At 29.6% G+C, this 22,625-nt stretch overlaps 2 protein-coding genes across 8 annotated transcripts; both read left to right on the forward strand.

Annotated features, from left to right (window-relative positions):
• Positions 1–12,844: 12,844 nt before the first annotated feature.
• Positions 12,845–19,268, forward strand: LOC126835943 (6-phosphofructo-2-kinase/fructose-2,6-bisphosphatase-like). 2 transcript variants are annotated; one of them, XR_007685261.1, is made up of 10 exons: positions 12,845–13,847; positions 16,331–16,447; positions 16,731–16,891; positions 16,953–17,238; positions 17,333–17,436; positions 17,503–17,724; positions 17,812–18,049; positions 18,134–18,261; positions 18,332–18,501; positions 18,599–19,268. XR_007685261.1 is itself a non-coding variant. In XM_050568837.1 (9 exons), exons 1-9 carry the CDS (start codon positions 13,727–13,729, stop codon positions 18,431–18,433), a joined length of 1,479 nt encoding a protein of 492 aa, XP_050424794.1. In that variant the 5' UTR covers positions 12,845–13,726; the 3' UTR covers positions 18,434–19,268. The 2 variants fall into 2 exon arrangements, 1 of the variants encoding a protein (XP_050424794.1); XM_050568837.1 differs by having other exon boundaries at positions 18,332–19,268.
• An 828-nt stretch (positions 19,269–20,096) lies between these two features.
• Positions 20,097–22,213, forward strand: LOC126835944 (transport and Golgi organization protein 2 homolog). Of its 6 annotated transcripts, none has more exons than XM_050568841.1 (6): positions 20,097–20,260; positions 20,874–20,989; positions 21,074–21,299; positions 21,377–21,598; positions 21,665–21,778; positions 21,846–22,213. In XM_050568841.1, exons 1-6 carry the CDS (start codon positions 20,238–20,240, stop codon positions 21,961–21,963), a joined length of 819 nt encoding a protein of 272 aa, XP_050424798.1. In that variant the 5' UTR covers positions 20,097–20,237; the 3' UTR covers positions 21,964–22,213. The 6 variants fall into 6 exon arrangements, with proteins under 6 accessions (XP_050424798.1, XP_050424795.1, XP_050424796.1 ...); XM_050568838.1 differs by having other exon boundaries at positions 20,098–20,260; positions 20,820–20,989; XM_050568839.1 differs by having other exon boundaries at positions 20,098–20,260; positions 20,837–20,989.
• The last annotated feature ends 412 nt before the right edge of the window (positions 22,214–22,625 follow it).

The following is a 22,625-nucleotide window of genomic DNA, read 5'->3' on the forward strand; positions in this document are numbered from 1 at the left end:
CACAAATGTATTTTAGTAGTAGCGTAACCGGAAATATTTTGTACAAATTGTTGCAAAAAAAAAAACATAACGATCATTTTAAATTTTACTTAATTTTTAAATGGGCTATAAGTATAACGTCCTCATACGTTACAGTTTAGATACGCTACTGAATTGTTAGTATCATAAGAGTACATTCGTATGAAAAACCCTAACGACTCCTAAGTATAATACAAATTACTATCAAACGTTCAAAAATACCTAGTAATAATAAAACGTTGAATATTTTTGTTGAAAATTGTATTATTGTAGGTATAGTCGCAATACTTGACATATGTTTACACGGTGTTAATGGCAGGATATTAAATGTTAATGGCCCGTATGTTTAAATAAGATTTCCTAAATGTAATAAAATTGATAATATTATAAATCAAATTAATTTTATAATTTTTATCAAATCTACTAACGTTTTCCACCAAATCATAATAAAATACTATGGGAAAATATTTAGGCATATCTTATAATTGCTGTGTGGGTTGATTTGTATTAATACAATATTCACATTCTACATTCATATTTTGTTATGTTCATTATATTTATTACCATCCAGTTATTATCAGTAATTGACTTTTGCATAGGCCACATTACATTGCCTTACGTGTTTACGGACACGTTGCAAAAAGTAAGAATTTCTTGAAATTTCGGCGTGCGTTGTGTGCACACATAGTACGAAGGTTAAATTTGTGCAATTATAATAAATTTAATCATATCACTATACTCGGATGTTGAACAAATTTGAATAGTGTTGTGTTCCAACAGAATATATTTTTATTACATTGTAATTGAAATTTCGAAATTTTATTCCCCGTTATTTAATTTAACGTTATAGAACTGTTCTAGAAGAAGCAATTTCCATGTGTTTCCGGACTTCAGTCAATATCAATGAAATTATGTTTGTGATAAAAAAAACATTACTGTTCTTCTCGATTTTCCAATTTAATTGGGATTTACCGATATGTAAATTAAAAAACAAACATCGGTTTTGTTTTTATTCATTTCAAATACACATTATAATATTATATCAGTGTATTATTCTCTTCCTAGTTCCTTCTCGGTACAGCTGTTCTTATCGCACACAGTCTTATTGTCACAACAAGACAATGATATATTATGTATAATACATAAACCAATAATCTTTCGAGAGTCAAAAAAAACAAAACAATTAGCCGCAGGCACTTAGTAGTAACAAACATAATATGTTCAAACGTATAAACCACAATATTATTGTGGTTTAATGTCTATACATTTGAAGTTATTATTTTGTTTTCTTCGGTCAGTCGTTGTTTTATTGGTGTGTTACTGAGACGCAAATAATTGTCTTATATTGTCTCCGAAGGGTTTCTCGGTATAGTTATGCTGAGCACGCGTATACAACAGTCTAGAGTAGTCCCAAAGGGGGTCACGCTGTGTAAAAACAAATGACGTCAAACGCATGCGTCTTATAACCAATATGATATATTATGTACATTTCGAAACGTTTGAGCAATTCTGTGCGTTCGAAGAGCAAGCGAGAGAGATAGAGAAACTGTTCGGATAAAAACAAAACAATTGTGCTTATCGATATGATATTATACCTACCTACATAATGATATTATTGTATAAACAGATACACTATCATTATAATATCATAACACACCTTGTACATAAGTAGGTACATAACACAATAATTAATTGTACTTCGACGGTTATGTAGAAAGACGTGGGTACGTTTGTTTGTGCACGTTTTCCCTTGAACAATTATTAACAAAATAATATATATTATTATATAATAACTGAATACTTAAGCATGACGTTTTGTCATATCTAACTTTCCTTTCGTCCTTATCCGCGCAGAACTATAATGCAATTACACTGAAATTATAAAACAGTAATAATAATAACATATCTGACTTCGTTTTGTAAGGGTAGAGACTATAGGGCAAAATCAAAATTAAAAAAGGACTTTATATCAAACGTAAACGGTGAGGCTAAGTTAGGGTGATAATGGTAGTATATCCAAGAAAAGGTACTGAATTCGCGAACAAAAAAATATTATAATTTTACATACATTCTTGAAAACAAATTAGAGATACAACAACTACAACAAAATAAAATCATAAGAGACTGCTTGGGTAAACATAATTTAGATGGATCAACAATACAAAATTACAAAGATTTTAATGTTTTGCCAGTTAAATTAATTTATAAAAAATTTGCTATTTTGTGGGTTGTAAAAAATATTAACAATTGGTTTAATAATAATATATTGGAATCGAAAAGATATGATAGGGCCTACAATGCTACTGTAGTTTATACTAAGACATCTTTCGGTCAAAGATTCCTGGACTATTTAGGTCCTACTTGCTTCAACTCTCTACACTGTGAAATTAAAAAAGGTACATGTATAACGTCTAAACATGCGAAGAAATTTGTAAATACTTGGCTGTATATAAATATTGGAAAAGTTAAAAAAAAAAATATATATAAGTTAGAATAGTTTATAATAATAAGTTATTTTGTTTCTAGCTAAAGAGCTTAAGAGATTAATTTAATTTAATTTTATAAATTCATTTTGTTGTCTTTTTAAAAAATACAATACATGTATAACTCTCTATCTCCGACACAAGCATTTGCTTTTAGGAGATAGATAAATCTATTTATTTTATATGTATTTTTTGTAATGCAAATGTTTTATGATTTAATAAAAAAAAAATTTTAAAAAAAATAGAGATACAATTGTTTTCCACCTAACTTGAATTAACCTAAACTAACTGAAATAACATAAAGTTCACAGTTTATAGTTTCACAATGTTTAACTCTGAATGCGAAATGATTAGGCTCGTTTCTTTCATACGTACATGATACATTAGTATATTTATTTTTTATAAAATAAGACGACAATTCAAATTGTCAAACTTCAAGAATTCAAAGTAAAACATTTAAACTACGAGGAATGTAACCGTTAAAATAATTAATGTATTATCGAAAATCATGTTGAGCGATGACTACCTAAGTTTTATTATTCATAAGTCAGTATTATGTTAAATTGTTTCTATTCAACAAAATGCGATATAGACCTAAGAACAAAAAAAATCGAATTTACACACACTTTCAATACAACTATTGTGTATAATATACTTGATGGTTCTGCCAATTTTAATGATCAAACGAACATTCGCCCAATTAGTAGTATTAAACACAATCTTATCGCAAATGATTATCGATTAAATTAAAATGTATTCTTGAAAAATAACAACCTAATTGAAAAGTTCACGATGTAATTAAAATTTAAAATGAATGATAAATAAATACTCTTTAAATAATGAAGTTTAGATATCTGTAATTAAATATTTAAATGATACCATTAAGTATATTAGATTATACTACTCATAATAACCTAAGTAGGTATTTATTTATTATTCAATGAGGATGTATTAATATTTAAATTGAAATAATATTTTCAATTATTTTTGTATTTATTTTCATAAATCATATAGAAACCTATTCCCGATAAACTTATATCATTGGACAATGACATTATATTTAAAATAATTATTTGTTAGGTATTAGAAACATAACGAAATAATATAACAATTACCAAACAAATTAAAACACACAACAGAAAAAACTCGTATTATTCGTATTTGTACATTTAGTATTATTTTTGTAGTTTATACTAAAAATTAGAAGAAAGTAAATAAAGTGATTTTAAAATTTCCATTACAAATGCTTCCAAACCAGCTCAATGACGAATTATAAATTTGTTGAATTTGAAAAAAATGTTAGTAAATTATTACTTATTACCAGCCAATCTGACACTTACCATATATACTATTATAGTACAACTCGTATTATAAACCATAATATATTATGTTTATTAAATAAATAGGAAAGAAAACAAACTATGAGAATTTGTCACAAACAAATATTAGACAGAATAATAAGGTTTTGGGATATCTAGTTTAAATAATTATATACATAATAATATATTATAGTAGTTATACTGAGGTTATTTTGTACGTGTCATGATTTTACTGGACACAGACTAAGTATGTGCAGACATATTATTATTTCTATATTATGCATTCAAATAATATTTGCTTTTGTCATTTATTAATGTATAATCAGTACTCAAGATATTAATTTTTAGTTAATAAAAACTACATTATTATAAGTACGTAAAAAGAGATGTCATATTAAAGGTTATACATAGGTTTTTTTTTTTGGTGAGCCATGGCTTTAAAACAATAACGTACTAGGAACTGAAATAATAAACCGCAAAAAATCTTAAATATAAAATTGTTTAGTTAAAACGTAATTAAACAAGTGCGATTTTCAGCACATTTATTATGTGCTGTTAAGTGAATTATCATTTTGTGTTGTAATATTAACTGTTAAGTATAATGTTCATAACATTTTAAACTTTAGCTTCAAAATGATAGGTATTTAAGAAAATAGTTACAAACAAAATATTCTTATAATAATTATTGATGAAATGTTAATAAGAGTGTAGTAAATATGTATAATATGCTGATTATTAACTAACAAACGTATAATGAACTTCTAAATTTAAATATTAAAATTTGACTTATTATAAAGTTAGTAAATCAATATAAAGTTGATACTCACTTTATCATAACATTTAATTTTAAATTAGAATTATGAAGGTAATAGGTGCATAAATAATACATACCTACCTATAAAATTCGGTCTGTTTACTTAAAAAAACAATTAATTTTTATGTTAAACATAAAATAAACAATTTAATACAGGTATTCAAATGATTGTTTCCGAAAAGTAAAAGCTTGTATTGGAAACAAGAGTTATATTGTTTATAACATCATAAGTGAAAAAATATAATATTATAATATTATTATATTATCATACATTTTTCGGCGCAGTGAATGTAAATTTAAGAAAAAACTAAAATAACTTAAATATATACACCTGGTTTGAGAAACATTAATCCCCAATTATTACATTAGATGTAAACATTAATTAGAGGAACTTCTTTTTATAAACTCAGTATTAATGAAAATCCTTGTTTAGTGTAACTATATGTGTATATCAATAATTTGTTTCACATACGTGTCTGCATGTCTGTGCTTCCATCCATAATATTAGAAAAAGCTTTAGGATATAAGTCCATCCATATTGGGTAATAGATACCAGAATTTTTTTTTTTTTTTGTGGGAAACCGGAAGCTTAACGACATTTTGGTTGTTATGTCTTAAAAGGACGCTACGCAGGCCATTACTAAGGAGTAAAGTATAGGCAAATTTTCGAAAAATCTTAATTTATAGTGGAGCTATAATGTATACTTATTAATACAGTAATGAGGATACTTTATTGATTGCCATTATTTATGCCAGACTATCACAGTCATTTCTATAGAATAAACTACAATTTTTTTCCCATACAAACTGCTTTGCGCGGGACAAGTATGTGAGGCCAATATTAACAGGAGATTCACCAAATTTTCAGTGTATAGAGAAGAACTTTATCTATGGGATAGCGTTTTTATTTTTTTTTATTTCTATACTTAATATTTTCTTATAAACAAATGAAAAAATAAATGAATCTTCGCGAATGAATAATTTTGATTGTGCTTATTGCTTAAGCAATAAAAAAACTAAAAACGCTATCCTGTAGATAAAGTTCTTCTCTATCCATTGTAAAAAAATGTATACGTTTACTGTTAATACCGCCCCCGCATTCTTGCCCCCCTCTCAAAACCATTTTTTGAGGATAGATTATGGGTGGGTAGCGTCCTCTTAAGCTCAATCATCCCCCATAATTATGCCAATATTGATACTTGCCATATTATAACATACTACATGGAATGAAGAAGACTCGTGCGATGGCCGATGATGGTGCTTTTATTGTTTGTTTTATACATTACGGTAATAATTATGTCCAACGTAATTATTTAACCAATTTTAAGTTAAATTCACGGCGTTTATTACGTAAGTACATTTTTTTGACACCTTGCCGAGACTTGAGTTAATGATCATTAGAAATATATAATTAACACTGGTTTTAAATTTAGCAAAAAGAATAAAGATAAACAAAAAATTCGATATGCCATTAAAGTAGCAGAAAAGAAATATTTAAAACCAAAAATAAGACTTTTTAAAACTATATATAAAATTATAATAATAAATTACCCTTTGAAATATATCTCAATTATGTCAATCTACATGGTACTTTAAAATAACCCAAATAATAAATATGTATGCGTATTGTTTAGAATGAAATAATTTGTAAATCAGTTCTTACTTCGTACTCGGTATTTAGATTTATGTATGTAAAATTAAAAAACCATTTACACAGATATATTTACAATTGTATATAATTTATAGTGCTATAATAATCTCATTGGAGCTTAGCAAACTTGCGATTATAATAAATTTTAAACACTAAATAAGTAGTTACACGATACACTGAATGTTTTTTTTATAGATAACAAATACTCATCATAACCAGACAAGTGATACTTGTTGATTATTTTAAGTTATGCATTTATCATAACATTTTACCTATCATATTACATTAGGTAAAACATTTTGTGACCCTAAGGATAGCCAGCGCTATACTAACACTTCAAACTTATGTGTACTTAAACCGGTTAACCAAAATATTATTAAATCATATTTACTATAAATTATCTTGTTAATTAGTTAAGTAGCAGTACTCAGTAGGTATATATGTCTTTGTTTGATTTATTTGAATGTAATATTATTGTATAGTATATTGTTGACTAACAAATCGAGATGACAATTAAAAAGAACAAAATTAGGCTTTAAATCCAAAATAAAACAATTAGGTCAAAACTAATATAATATTAATTAAGATATGTTATAATGTAAATCATTTATATTATGGCTAAGAACTAATTTTATATAACTAAATCTATTCTAATGAGCTCTGCCAACGATTCAGAATTACTTGGAGGATACATTTTTAAAAATAATTTGTACTAAGTTATTAAAAAAAAATGACATTTGTATTATCCAATAACTATTAAATATTGATATTTTAGTCTAAATTACTACTTGTAAATACCATGCCTACAACTAAAACTTCTTTTGTATTACAATCATGTTTTTTTTGTTTCCTAGTTCAACAGCAAATCAAAATATGCAAATCTTCGCCGTGCACAATACTTTATAGTTTATATATCTAACCGAGTAATAGTAATGACATATTCCTACATTTCTACAGAACTTTATTTTTTAACCGACCTTTAGCCATTACAAATGTTAAGCATTAACCTACTAGATCTGTCAACTGTTTTTAGAAATACAGTTATCCTATTTCCTTTAAAGTTTAACGTAATCTTAAACCTTGAGGTCACCGTCACGATCGTATCACAATAAACTTAATATAATTTGATTTAGAATGTTACAAAAGTTTACAATTTTTTTTTTACTTGGACAAGAAAAACACGATTTTTCTTTAATAACTAATACGCATTGAAATTACGTTTTACTCATAAGTGACCATTATGTTGTATAATTATTTGTAATATGCATATGTACGCACAACACTACAGTAGTCAACAAGGTTCGAGGACCTGAATAGCCATGGAATGCTAACAACATCCATAACCCGGATTCTATATTGATTAATTCACGAGTAAACACGCCAACCAGATTTTTTTATTGTTGCCCTTTCTGTAAACTGGGTAATTCTAAATAACTGCAATAACAACATAAATGACAAAATTTTGTTTTTGTTGTTAATAGCAACCCACATACATTGATTTAGAAGTATAAAGATTTCTAGTTGAAGTTGACGGACGTTTCGGACTTGTTATAACAAAAAATTCACTTTTTCAGAATAGCGAATTTTGATGTCAACAAATTGGTTTAGCCGCACTGCATTTTTAAACATGATTTTTTTATACAAAAATTGACTTTTTAAAGTTTTCCATGTACCCTCCATATTATATTAATTAAATATACGATATTAAAATAAGTTAAGTTAATTTTGGAAACCAGAAGAAGGTGCAATATAGCTAATATTAAAATGTAAAGTAGGAAATAAAACAGTATACCTATATGGAAAAAGAACCATAAGTTATAAAAAGCGTATTACAGAATGCTAAGAGAATTGGAAGTTATTCTGAGGATGAAAAGTGTCCTAAAAATATAAAAATACCTAATAGAGTTCATTTCCTCTCTTCTCTTCAAATTCAGCCTCCCTTTACCATTAATTTATTAAACTCCCGTTTCGTTCCTGGCATTCTGCAATTCTTTCCTTTCCAAAGAGCTCTGGCTTCTCAATTTAATTTAAGTTTTAAGTTTATATCAATGTCATTTAGTTTTACGCACAATCTGATTGTTTTTCTTCTTTTTGTTTTGTTTTCTTGTTTTTTATATTGTCGCTTAAAATCATATTATCACTAATAATGTAACCTTATAATACATGCCAAATATTTTTTTATTAATAAAGGCTATTAAAAAAAAAAAAAATAATAATAATAATAATAATAATAGAGGATATGCTAGAAGGAGCAAAAACATAGATTTTTCCTTAGTAATGAATGAACCTATTACTTACAAGGACATACAGGACGATGCATTTGGGTTTTTATTGCTTGCGTATGATTTAGTTTTAGTGAACGAGAACACAAAGGGGGAAAAATAGAGAAATTTAGAGATGTTTTTGAAAAATTGGTTGAGAATATGTAAGTCTAAAATAGAATAATAAGGTCAGTGGCGGACCGGCTTAAAAGGCCCTATCGTGAAACTTAGCCTAAAAGGTCTATAAAAAAAAAAAAAAGAAAACAAATTTAACTAACTACAAATTAATAAGAAATGAAAATGCCCAAAATATATATTAAAAGGTTCGGTTAAGGATTTTTTTTACAAAATCTTCACTCAAACCTAAAACTTTGATGTACAGAATGTGCGTTAGTATAGAATATTATGAAAATATTACAGTTTTTTTTTAACGGGTTTCTCCGTTTTTCTTCATTACTATCGGTTTGTAATAATGAGACATCTTATTTTGAATAACCATACACAGTTTTAAATCATAGCGGGTACAGCTCATTAAACATTTAAATTGGCCATTTTCAATAACGGCCCAGCTATGAAATAGCGAAAAATTAAATTTTACCTTTATAGATGGCGAAAAAGCAAGAAACTAGGACAAAGTTAGAGTTAATACACTACTTTAATATTTTTTAACAAACATTCTTCTACCTATAATCGTTCGGTACGATAGATTGGTGGACATAAGTATAGTTAACGTATACTAAACATTAAAAACATGTTTGTTAATATTTTGTTATTTTAAAATAACGAGATTTTGCATTTTCCAATAATAAAAACTATTGGCAAGTTGACAACTTTTAATCTAATTATAAAAACCACATGTTTACTTTGATGACATATTATGGTATTCACGGGTTATATTATATATATTTTAATATTATAAAATTGTAACTGCTCAGTTAGGCACTACTTGTACTTCTGCAGAACAAAAAATGTTTTAAATAAGTTTCTGAAAAATTCTGGATGCGTAAACAGTTGGTACGATTTTCTAACTTTTTAATTTGTTTGTTTTTAATTTTATTTTTTCAAGTAAATTTGTAGGTATTTAGGTCTGAAAATTAGACCGAAGGTAGATCTAAAATGGAACTCATGTTCCTTGGCTTTAGTGGTTCGCCCCGAAGGGATCCCCTACACTGCGGACCGACTAGTAGCACTAGGTGCTAATTGCGGGCCGGAGAAGGTGTGTCACAAGATGAAGTGACCAGTCAAAAGGCCACTTGTCAGAGGGCTCTACGTCACGTTAGTCGCCTTTTACTACATGTGTGAAGATCTTGGTAGAATTCTTTCTCCTCTAACCACAGGGATTCCAAAATGGAACTATAACATATACGATTTTAACAAAAATCTGTACTCAAACTTTTTTTTTATTAGGAAAAACCCTAGTGATTTTCGATGATTGTTTCTGACTTCATATTGTTGATATCATTTTTTTTAACCGGCGATAAAAGATAATACGATGTTATCAGATTTTTATCATGGAATAAATGATATGTTACACCGTTTTATCCATGACAGGTCTCAAAATGGCGGAATTCGTGTGTCGCCAATTTATTTTCACTATGCGCTTTCCATGTATATAGTTCAGTGGATATACCTAATATACGTTATATCATTGATTATAATTAATAATATAGATAGCCCACTGATATGTAATTTTTGCTGCGCGTAAATATTGTTAGCGCAATACAGCCAGGAACGACGTAGTGCGCTTGCGCGATGATCGTCAGAACTCACGGTACTAACCACCATAACTAAAAATATAAGTTTAAGGAGGAAGGGTCGTGTGAAAAAAAATGTTTACAATTTTTTTTTTATTGCATAGAAAATTAGTTTATCATCTGCAGAATGTTCTCTTAAATTTTCAAATTAAAATATACCTATAGTGTACCTCACGATGTAGAGAAGATCTTTACATAATATCTTCATACATAATATTTCGCACGCTGTGCAATGTAGCTCAATGAGTTTTAATCTGATGGACATGTGGTTTGGCGCATTTTGTTCCTTAACTTACTGGCTTTTGAATGAACCTAAAAGCTTATTAATTATTATTACTCAATTAATAATAAATACGGGTTTTTAGAATTTTTTCGTACGAAATAAGGTATTTTCGTTAAAAATTATCCTGAATTTTTAATTTTAATTTTTTTTTAAATATTAGGTTCATGCAAAGCGTATGAACTAGAGCCGACGATTCTACACGTGTATTTTAAACACATGTGTAGGTCAAGTTTGTGTAGTTCAAATTCACGTGTAGAAATTCGTGTAATTATAAATACACGTGTAGGACCCAAAATTCCACTAACTTGAGTCTTGACCCAATGGCTATAATACTTTATCATAGTGACAAGCATTAATTAAAGAAGAGTATCACGTAAAATTACAGGTCTTATTAAAACTTACAGTTGTAAGAATACCGAATACGTGTAGTTGCAGGTACACGAGTATTTATAATTACACGAACTTATACACGTGTATGTGAACTACGCGTGTTAGTTGTTACACGTGTAATCGGCAGATCTAGTATGAACGTATTTTTACAGACATTTTTTTTAGAATTTTTATTTTAAATAATTAGAGCAACCTGTAACGCTGCACGGCGCAAAAACGAAAAACCAGATTCAAACAGCTGCAATGCCACCATTTCGATATGAAACTTTTTTGTAAAATACTTTGAATTGACAATTTCATGACGTATATTATTTCATTTAAATAAATCTTACCATTTTTTTCAAAGAAAAAACTGCTGTTACACGACCCTCCCTATTACATTTCAAGCCAAACAACAATTGTTTGGCTCACTGGGACTCGAAATTAATTTCAAACAAGTTTAAAATATTTACTTATAACGATAATTAATAAATATTGTAGAACTAGTATCATAGAACTTACCTCACTTGTCCACAGTTCAACGAAAAATAAAAATATTTTTAGGTGTATGACAGTACAGGCATTGGACTAGTGTCAAATACCAACGTCCAACTTAAGTCCATTATATCTAAGATAACCGACCTCCAATACGGTATCTTGGTAAATTGTGTCGTTGGTATCCGTAACCATTGCTATCGTGTTTATAAAATGTGCTTATAATGATAAACAAATTAAGTAGACGAGTTCTTGAGGCCAGATTCGAATGAAAAAAATTGAATATAAGTTGGTTGTTGTTCTAAAAAATCTCAAATTTTTTTTATACAGTGTTATTTGAATAAGGCATATTATTAGACATTATAAAGAGTACACCTCTTTAGCGTTCATAGCTCCTAAGTATCAAATATCTGTAGTATTTTACTGCTTTAAGTATCTTGGGGGTTTCCGGTGCTACTTGGTATGCTATTTTGGTACATACGTTAAGTCAATAGAAATAATTAACTAATTTGATTTATATTAAGTATATTTTTAGAGAATGTAACTAAGTAAGTACAAAGATTAACCCGGTTATAAAAGTAGAAAATACCAAAATATTTGCAACTGAGTTGTGCGTCGTACATATGCATGACTAGTGGCTACTATTATATCAATAGTCGGTGGCACTTGAGGTTAAGCTGTGGCCGTTGTTGCTTGAACCCGGATTTTAGCGGCGACCCACACCATCAACCCCCGATAAGCATGGCAGAAATGCCATGCGTCCTCAGGCGACCGAACTGGCATAAGTTAGCTATAGCCCTCCCGGTCAAATACGCCATACGATTATTATTATTTTTTTTTTATCAATAGCCGGTATTCCACTTGCTGGGAGGTGATTACCCCCCCCCCCTCCCCATAAGGGTAGGTATTGGATATATGGACAACAAGTAACAACAGCACTACACCGTTCGCGGAATGTGAATTATTAATATTGTATAAAATTATATTGGCGCGACGGACAGCGAGGGCACTCGTGACGCGCAATTCCCTTTGGCCTTGACATCGAAAATATGTTCCCGCCGTGGGTTGATGTACACACGGGGGGTTGTCGGTGTTTTGAGCAGAGAGCTGGTGGAAATGGAAAACGAAATCGGACCCGTGGTCGGGCCGCCGTCCGATAGCCTATCGCCCCGGGCAGAAACGCGGACACAATAACACAAAACATATGTGTTATTTTTTTACATTTTGCTGGTAATACGCAAGCGTCGTACGCACACCGTCAGAGCTGGCGCGCACACGTTCTGCTCTCCCGCCCCTTCCCAATAAAAAGTATTACCTACCACCTCTACTTCCATGTCGTCTTATATACAAGCAACGACCTTTCAGCCGCCGCCCGCAACCCGTCGTATTTATAACGAGCCGTACGTTCGTCCGCACTCCGCAGCGTACCCGGTCGGCTCATCGATTTCTGTCGTACGACGCATTGTTGTTTTCGTTTGAGTGTAGGTCCGTGCCCGTGTCCGTGTGAGCTACTGCCGTTGTGTAAGCGCGTGCGAGATAAATATCACCGATTCTGTAGTTATTTTTTTTTTTCAATTACCTACCGTTAGTGTTTTTTTTTCGCCGTCGTCAGCATTGCAATCATCAGTATTTTAATATTGCCGTTTCCCCACGAACGCGAGTGTAGTGTTAGTGTTGTTTCGTCCGTATCGAGCGAGCCCTGTACAGCACTCGAAAGACTACTTTATTTATAACCTTAACTCATCACGCTGTTGTTACTGTTTGCGACCCATTCGTGTAATCAATTATTATGCATTTGTACTTCTGTTGCCGTCTGAAATCTGTCGACGTCAATCTTATCGCACGAGTTTTCCAACTGAAAGGCTGAAATTTTGATTGCTTTTCACACTGCTCAACTATCTATTACTGGGTTAGGCATACAAATCGTAGTTTGTAAAGTCACATAGTCGCGTAACGCCGGAGTCGTTCTTGTGGGTTTTTTTCTCAGCTTACAATAGAAACTCCAAGAGTTTCTTGATTATTTTTTCCCACGGTGGTCAAAGTGGACGCGACAAATTTCCGTTGCATCATCACACTGGCCAACAAGGTGGACTACGTAGTGAGAAGAAGACCAATTGGTGGTATGCGTCCAGACCTGCAGAGTCTGATCTATCACACATCTTCAGATCACTTCTCAGAACTTGACATCTCCACTGTGCTCTAGTCTGCCACGCCACTAGTAGTATAGTATAGCATTTGGCGTGCGTCAAATTTCGGTTTGGGCTTAAATAAATAAGACAATGGCACCAACTAACTTGATGCGACCAACCAAAAAGGATTGGCAACGTCAATCGCAGTCGGAATCTGAGGACGATGACTTGATTGGCAAGAAGGACTTGATGCCGCTTGTAATATCTCAAGGTGATTATTTTTCTCAAAAGAAATACTTAAGCCTTGGTATGATGCCTAATTTTTAATGTAAACTTTTAAATTTTAAGGTATACTGATTAAAATTCTTAACTACTTGTTTCTTGTTAAATGCAGTGCCTATAGTTTACAATAATAATAACGCTTATAATTTATAGTTAATACCAGGGGTGGATAGGCATGATCTGACCAGCCCGGAAAAAATAGAATCTAAAGGCCCGCAAGATCCAACAAAACCTCTTTTTTTTTTTTTTTGTGTGAAGTAAAAATTTAAATTATGATTTTACTATATCACTATATAGTGGTATTATTATATTATTTTATTATACCACTATACCAGTAGCGCACTTTGAAATCGAATTATCAAATTTGTTTTCGAAAAAATATTCCAACAGATCACTTAATTGACAATTATTTATAATTGTAGATTTTAGTATTATTGTATTTATTAACTATTATATTTGTATGTATGTACATTGTACAATATCGTCAATAACAATAGTTTTCATCGGCCCATCTTCGTCAATATAAGTAGCGGCTCACCGGGAAAATCCCAGTGTCCCGGTGGGCCTATCCGCCCCTGGTTCATACTTGATGATTGTGGCCGTGGGCAGTGTCGTATTAGAGGGAGGCAATCTTGCCCAGTCAAAACATTTTTAGAGGTGGCAATATTTGAATGCAAAAAAAAAGGGTGTAGTTTACTTATAGTAGTTTTAAAAAAACTTAGTAACTATTGTAAAATATGTATAATAACACATAAACATTTTTAGGCATTAAACTTTTCCAAATGTTGAAATAGCTTTACATCTAACTATTTCAGTAACACGATACAACAATAGCGGGGAGATTTAACATAGGATTTCGATACTTGTGCAAAAATCAATGCATAACTTTTTTCCTATTCCTTAGTTTGAGCTGAAGTTTTAATGGTTTTATAGCTTGAAGTCTTCTGGACACAATCACCATACCCAAAAGTTTATACCTGTCAAAATTGCTGCCAGAAAAGGAAAATTTAACAAAATATAGGCGTTTTTTGGTACCTTTTTTTGATAACATTGTACTTAATGTACCTGAGGGATGTCGCTTGGCCCACAAACATAATATTTGAGTTCAAGTATCATAATGTTTGGTAACATAGTACAAAAATTAATAGACTAAACTAGGTCAATAACGCGATGTTCAAAATAAAGTTAACAGTGTTGTAATAAGTTTAAATCACAATCCTAGAAAAACGAATATAATTGACAGTACTGTTATCATCACATAACGTCATCTGCCGCCCCCACCATATTCTCTGGGGATTACCCGGTGATCGGGACATTTTCTAGATTTTTAAGTCTAAATTATATTCTTTAATATAAAACGCAAAATAATCCCATCTATTTGTGTTTTCTCTTAGCTAAAATTTACCCAAAAACCACAATTTATTGTTAAATTTTCCTTTTCTGACAGCAATTTTGACAGATATGAACTTTTCGGTATAGTGATCGTGTTCAGAAGACTTCAAGCTATAAAACCGTCAAAACTTCAGCTCAAACTAAGGAATAGAGAAAAAGTTATGCATTGATTGATTAGTACACAAGTGTTGAAATCCTATGTTAAATTCCATTTAAACTTCAACCCTTTTGGGGCACGGGTTAAAATTAAAATTTTTTTTTGGATCCTATTTTCATTGTATTTAGAAACTTTTTAGGGGACGTTGAGGTTAAAATTCGAAAATCGACTTTTTAAGGACCACCCTAGTGTACATCACAAAAAGCTAAAAAAAAAGTAAATTTGTAATACTTGTATTATCAATTTGTATTTAAATTTATTATATAAATTTAAAAAAACGTAAGGGTAGTAAAGGGCGGAATTTTGAAATTTGCCCCAGTTGCCATATTCATTAACACAGCACTGCCTGTGGGCTACCTACTTGTGTTTAATATAATATGGTTGTGTATTAATGAAGAACTATTTAGTATCGGTACTGTTCATAATATATAACCTACTTAAATATGAAATCTATTATACTTTTTCAGTTTACACTAAATGTAGCTATGACAATGTAGTTGTATGTTATAATAATTCCTATTATTATAACTATATTTTCATTGATATGAATGTTTCTTTTAATTTGTTTATTATTAATTCTTATAAAAGTCTAAATGTAGCTTTTTAATAAAAAAATACACCTTAAAATATTTAATTTAAAAAAAACGAATAGATTGTTTACAAGACTAATTTATGTGATGATGGTCAGTTAAATAATCTCTTTAACTAGCCAAATAAATCTATTTTGAAATAATTTCGTGATGTTTTGAACAAATGCCAATATTTATTAAGAATACCTAGTTTGATGTTGTTACGTGTTGTACTTATTATTATATTATTAAATGTTGGTGTTTGCATATTAATATGTGGTTTTACTTATCTATTTCTAATACTACTCCAAAAAAATGTTGAGTTAATAAAAATTATTATGTATTTGTTTGCAGTTGGCCAAAATTTTGTGCCCTTGGTTGTAACAATGGTTGGTTTACCTGCTCGAGGCAAGACTGTTCTTGCATATAAGATTCAACAATATCTTAATTGGACTAATCATAAAGCTAAAGGTATGTTAGAAAATAAAATCTATAGAATTATAATTATTTCATTCATATCATTATTATTAGTTTAATTTTTATTCAAGTAACTTAAATCTACATAATATAAATAAATATACGTAATATAAATATAATATATTATTAATATTATTACTTAATCTACCATGCTTTATTAATAGAGTACAATTGTTACTTTAACAACAAAATTAAGAATTTAAAATAGGCAAAACATAAAATAATCATTTATAAATAATATTAATAAACTTCTGTTGCTTATTTTTTTTTTATATAGTATTTTGTGTGAGCTCCTACAGACGTAAACATATTGAGTCATACAGTAGTCATGATTTGTTCCGCAAAGAAAATAGTGAAGCAGCTGAGATTCGTCAGTTAAGTGCCCAAGAAGCACAAGACGATGCTACCAAATGGTTGCAGGAAGGTGGAGATGTTGCTGTAAGTTGCCCAAGTAAAATCAAGTTAAATATGATTAATAGTCTATTAACAATTCATTTAGATTTTGGATGGTACTCATATAACACAAGCACGTCGCCAAACAGTATACGATCATTTTTCCAAAGTTATGGGTTTCAAAGTGCTATTCATCGAGTGTGTATGTGACGACGAAATGCTTATTGAGCACAATGTGAAAGAAGTATTGCAATTCAGCAAGGATTATCGTTATATGTCTGCCGAAAAAGCCCTTGATGACTTCCATCATAAGATTGAACATTATATGGAACAGCACGAACCTATGAAACCTAAAACAGATGGCTACAGTTACATTAAATACTTGAATGCAGGTATGATAACAATAAAACTTTTTTAAAATACACTATTTTATTTATTATCGATGTAGTAAAAAATAATTATTAATCATGATATTTATTTTTATAGGTGAAATGCTAACAACATACCGCTTAAATTCTCCATTGCAAAGTGAAGTACTAGTGTTTGTTTCAAATTTCAAACCATGGTCAAAAACGTTCTACTTCTCTAGAGTAAGTTGGTATTGTTACTATGATTAGTATAGTAACAACTAGACTTATTGGACTTTTTATGATTAGCACGGTGAAAGTGAAAATAACGTATTGGGTCGTATTGGTGGTGACGCTGATTTGTCAGTTCGTGGTCGTACATATGCAGCAGCACTGGCGCGATACTTTAACAATGAAGAGCGTTTGAGTAGCTTGCGTGTGTGGACCAGTGAATTAAAGCGTACACAACAGACTGCCCAAGGCATCAAAGCTCCGATAGAAGCCGTGCCGGCCCTTAACGAGTTGTATGCTGTAAGTTTTTATTTTTGTAAATTATTCTTGGTGTATTTACCATGTATGAGAATAAATAATAATCTAATATTTGATCATCCGTTTTAGGGTGTTTGTGAGGGATTAAGCTATGAAGAAATGCAAGAAAAATTTCCACAAGAGTTTGCTTGGCGTGATCAAGATAAGTTACAATATCGTTACCCGTGGGGAGAATCCTATGTAGATATAATGGCTCGATTGAAACCAGTTTTATTAGAACTTGAAGGTGACACAGATAACTTGCTGATTATTAGTCACCAAGCTGTTTTGAGGTGTTTACTTGGCTATTTTCTGAATAAGAAACATGGTATGTTAAAACTTTTAAAGTATTTATAATAAATATACACATATAACAGATACCTATATTTTATTCTATAATTGGAATTTACAGAAGAATTGCCCTACATTAACGTGCCATTACATACTATTATCAAGTTGACTTTGTCTGGCTATAAAAGCAAGATGGAGGTGATTAAGTTGAATATAGAATGTGTGGATACATATAGAAAGCAGCCTAAGGTGAGTTAAGCTCTTACATTTGTTCTGTTATGATTTTTGAGTTAAAAAAACCTTTTATGATATATTGTAGAATTGCTCTGTGAATCGTTCTGCGGATGATGCTTTATTGACGGTACCGGCACATTTCGAAAACTTGTCAATATGGAACCGGCCACCAATAGTTCAACTCTAAACTTGACCCAAACAAAATACACTTAACTTACTGTTTGAGTATAATATATATGATGTGTAGGATAATATGTATGTGTCTCATATATATATGAATAATATATCCCAGTAATTAAGGTTTTTAAAGTTTATTAATTATGACATTTTATTTGGTTTGATTTTTGAGCAGTACTGTTTAGTTGGAGTATCTGATGGAGTATCCAAGCTATACTAACATACTGAATAAATATTTGAAATAAATATTAAGATTTTGAATTTTGACCTAATAGTCTAACATTATTAAACTGTATTGTTAGGGGATGTTTTAAAATTAGCGGCTATTTTACTAACTTTTTAAAAATAATTCAATTTAGAAAAGTAAATTTCTTGTTTATTACATTAAGTGGAATAGTTGGATTAGATAGATATTTTTGACTTGCAAATGATTTAAAATGTTCATGCTAGTAATCTAGCATTTATTATAGTATTTCAATAAGAAATTCGTTTTTTTTTTTAAATCTTGTGTTTGATCTCTCTTAATATATATTTTTACATATTACGTGATCGCACAAACACATTGTTTTTAATTTTTCCTCTTACAAGTTCTTTTGTAATGAGAAAATACAAAAAGAAAAAAAAATATGTATTGCGAAGTACAGTTCCCCACAGACAGTTTTTCAGTGCAACTGAGATTGACTATATTCTTCCATTTTTAACATAAGTTATTAATTATTAGACTATAAACATATTTTTGTACTGTAGTTTTTGTTTGATTTGTTATTATTATTATTTTTTACATTAATTATTATTATTCAATTATTATAAAAATAAAAATTATATAAAATTCGTAAATAAGTTTACATTAGTGGAGCATATTTATTTATTGTAATACGTATATCTCCTTTAAATTTATTTAGCTTGCTAGTGAAGAAAATAATATAATATATTTAAAAAATGTATTAAAACTATACGGTTTATAAGAATTAGTAAACTATAAAAATTGTATGAAATGCAATTATGTCATTTTTTTTTAGTACACTCTGTAGATTATATATTATACACATATTACAAAAAAAAAGCAATAGTTTTAACATAGTACGAGTTTTTTTGACATTACTATTCCTAAGTAAGTCAAAATAAATTTTTTTAATGTTATAAATTGGTTGACTGCATTTTTCATTTTCAATAATGATAATTTACAAATGACACAAAGTATGAAGTTTCTACCGATTTTAAATAAGTGGAATGTTTAAAAAATGTGAGTAGGATCTTACCTCCATTGAATTAGTTGATGTGCTTTGAAGTCGTTAAGTAATTGGATAGCTGAAATCAGTAAATATGTACTTCAAAAGTGTTATTGCCTGTTGGGACGTCGAAATGTTGAATAATAGGGATAAAAAGTAAATGGAAGTCATTGGTTTGATGAAAACACAACCTTTAGGATGATTAAGCCCTATTTGTGTTGTGTCGTGTGTAACGTGCTAATGTCGCATTTTAAGGGTAGAGTTAAATGAAGGAATTTCTAACATAGAAAAATACACACTATATTAATGATTATAATTAAAATGATATGAAGTTTTGAGGGCTTTTTTATAAACGTATTGTTAGCAATGTTAGCGTTGGTAACACTGGTCCAGCAGTGACCAGGGCCAGTATACAACATAAATATCAGTAAAATATACATTATACTATAATATTATTTATTTTGATTTGATCAGTGATCAAACATTTTTAGTTAAAACGTTACAATATTATTGGTACACGTTAATCGTAAATATCTGCCTATTGCTTCTTATTTTAAGTAAATAAAGACTAATAATAGACCATGCATGTCAATTAACCAAAAACATAAGTATAGTATTTTTAATTTCATTTACCATTAAATTATGTTACTATAGTGTCTGAATTTGGAAGTTATATAGTTTGGAACAAATGTATATAACCGAATACCCTTTTTTTTACCATCTTGTAGTATTTTTTACTCGACTACGAATCTGAAGTCAAGATGGTAAAAAAAAAATCCTATAAAAGAGTGTTCGGAAAGTGCATTAATTATGTCAAAATAATTTTCTATTTTAATTTTTATTATTTGATTAAATAAAATGTTATATTATATTAATTATGATTTAACTGAGTCGTTACTTTTTGTTTTGTTTTCATCTAATTTTGTTTCATTCTTTTACGAACATATATATACATAGATAATATAGTATCATAAGTTAAATAATCTATTGTAGTGTTACATAATACATATAAGAGTTAAGTGTCTCCATTTACAAGACGTACACTAAGAATATTATTCTTTAATTTATCTTAAGAATCTACCGAAATAAATGGTTTAATTGTTGTGATCTTTTATTTTATATAAATATAAATTATATTAAAGTTACTGTATATTGTTTTAACTATAGAAATATTACAATTGTAGTATTTTTTTACACAATGTGTATTGTCTTCATAAGTAGTATTCAACATAAGGATGGAGGTTATCGACTTATCATAGCTTCTAATCGAGATGAGTTTTATGATAGACCAACATTATCAGCTAATTATTGGGAAGAAGCATGCGATATAATTGGAGGTAATCTCTTTGGTTATTAATTGAATGAAGTTTTATGAAAATGATCCGCTTGTTATTGATTATTACACATTATTATGTATGCAGGGCGAGACTTAAATTCATCAAGTAAGGGCGGTACCTGGCTAGCGCTCGATGTTAAAGGCAAGTTCTCTACACTTTTAAATATATTTCAACTGTCAAATCAGCCAAATGTACAATCTAGAGGTCAGTTAGTTGAAAATTTTCTAAAGTGTAGTTCTGATGCTTCAGAATACAGCCAGTTGTTACAAGGAGTATATAATGGTTTTAAACTAATCATGATGCGCATTAGGTTAGAAACTTATTTAATTTTAAAATCGGCTACAATAATTTCATGTATCTTTAAAATGAATGTATTTGTGTGAGTAGCCATTCGTTGATAGAAACATCTTTATTGACTAACATAAGCTTTCCCAATAATCCTGAAATAGAACATATACCAAATGGCGTTAAAGGTTTTGGGAATGGCAATTATCAAAAAGTAGCCCAAGGAGAAAAACGATTTAATGATATTGTTAGAAAATATGGACATAACAGTTGTAAGGACAAACTTATTCAAGAGTTGCTAGGACTACTAAAGTGGGACAAACAGTAAGATAAAAAATGTACTACTTATTAGCTTTTACATAACAAGTACTTTTAATTTAATATTTCCAGTCATTTACCAGATGAAGAGTTAGCAAAAACAGCACCTCGACATTTGGATACAGATGTCCATAAACAATATAGTTCAATATTTGTAGAGATACCTTTTTTAAAGTATGGAACTAGGTAATTGTATATGTTCTACCTATGTTTAATAGAGTACAATAAATTAATGTGAAGTTTTCAATTTTAGAACACATACAATTATATTATTGGACCACGATGGACAAATAGAATATAACGAATGGACAAAAGTCAAAGAAGAATGGCAGCATCAATGTTTTATGACAAAACTGAAATGTGAAACATGAACAAAACCATGTTTTCATATAATACACTGCGATAATTCAATTACAGTCTTAACCTTGAAATTTTATTCAAGTTGCTTTGCTACCTTATACTTAAAATTATAGGTGTTATAATTAGAACTTATTAAAAAAGTCAGTACAGTAGGATAGGGGTTTATTAAACTGAAAGTGTTAAAATCACTCTCAATTAAACGCTTTGATGTGTATCTGTATAAATATATTTATGTATTAAACATCATTAATATGTTTAAAATTGCTTTTTTAGTATTGGGACAGATGCAATTGGGGTTGCTTGTCTGTCTATAATAACTTGTCGCCGTAGTTACCCATATATCAACAACATAATGAAAATATTTTTCAGATACCTGTTAATTGCGATTCACAAACTTCACTCTAACATAGCAACCTAGAACTTTACTATGGTCAAAGTGTAGTAAAGTATTTCCCCCTCTTTTTTGGTTTTTCCTTAATGAAAAAAATGTTAACACTAGTTTTTTGAGAAATTTCAATGTGTATATGTTACACTATATTATTACTCTATGGTTATACTCCACTCTATATTTTTCAGTCTAATTTCAACTACACTCCACAAAGCGAAATAAAATGTTTTCAGCCCTTTCAGAGAGAAATGGTTTTTGAATTTTTTTAGTCATCAACATATTATA

This window comes from Adelges cooleyi, unplaced genomic scaffold, assembly GCF_023614345.1.
Source record: "Adelges cooleyi isolate 19-005CV unplaced genomic scaffold, UGA_ACOO_1.1 ACOO_flye_CR_arks_rails_tigmint_CR_PRNA_23, whole genome shotgun sequence".
Taxonomy (NCBI): Eukaryota; Metazoa; Arthropoda; class Insecta; order Hemiptera; family Adelgidae; genus Adelges; species Adelges cooleyi.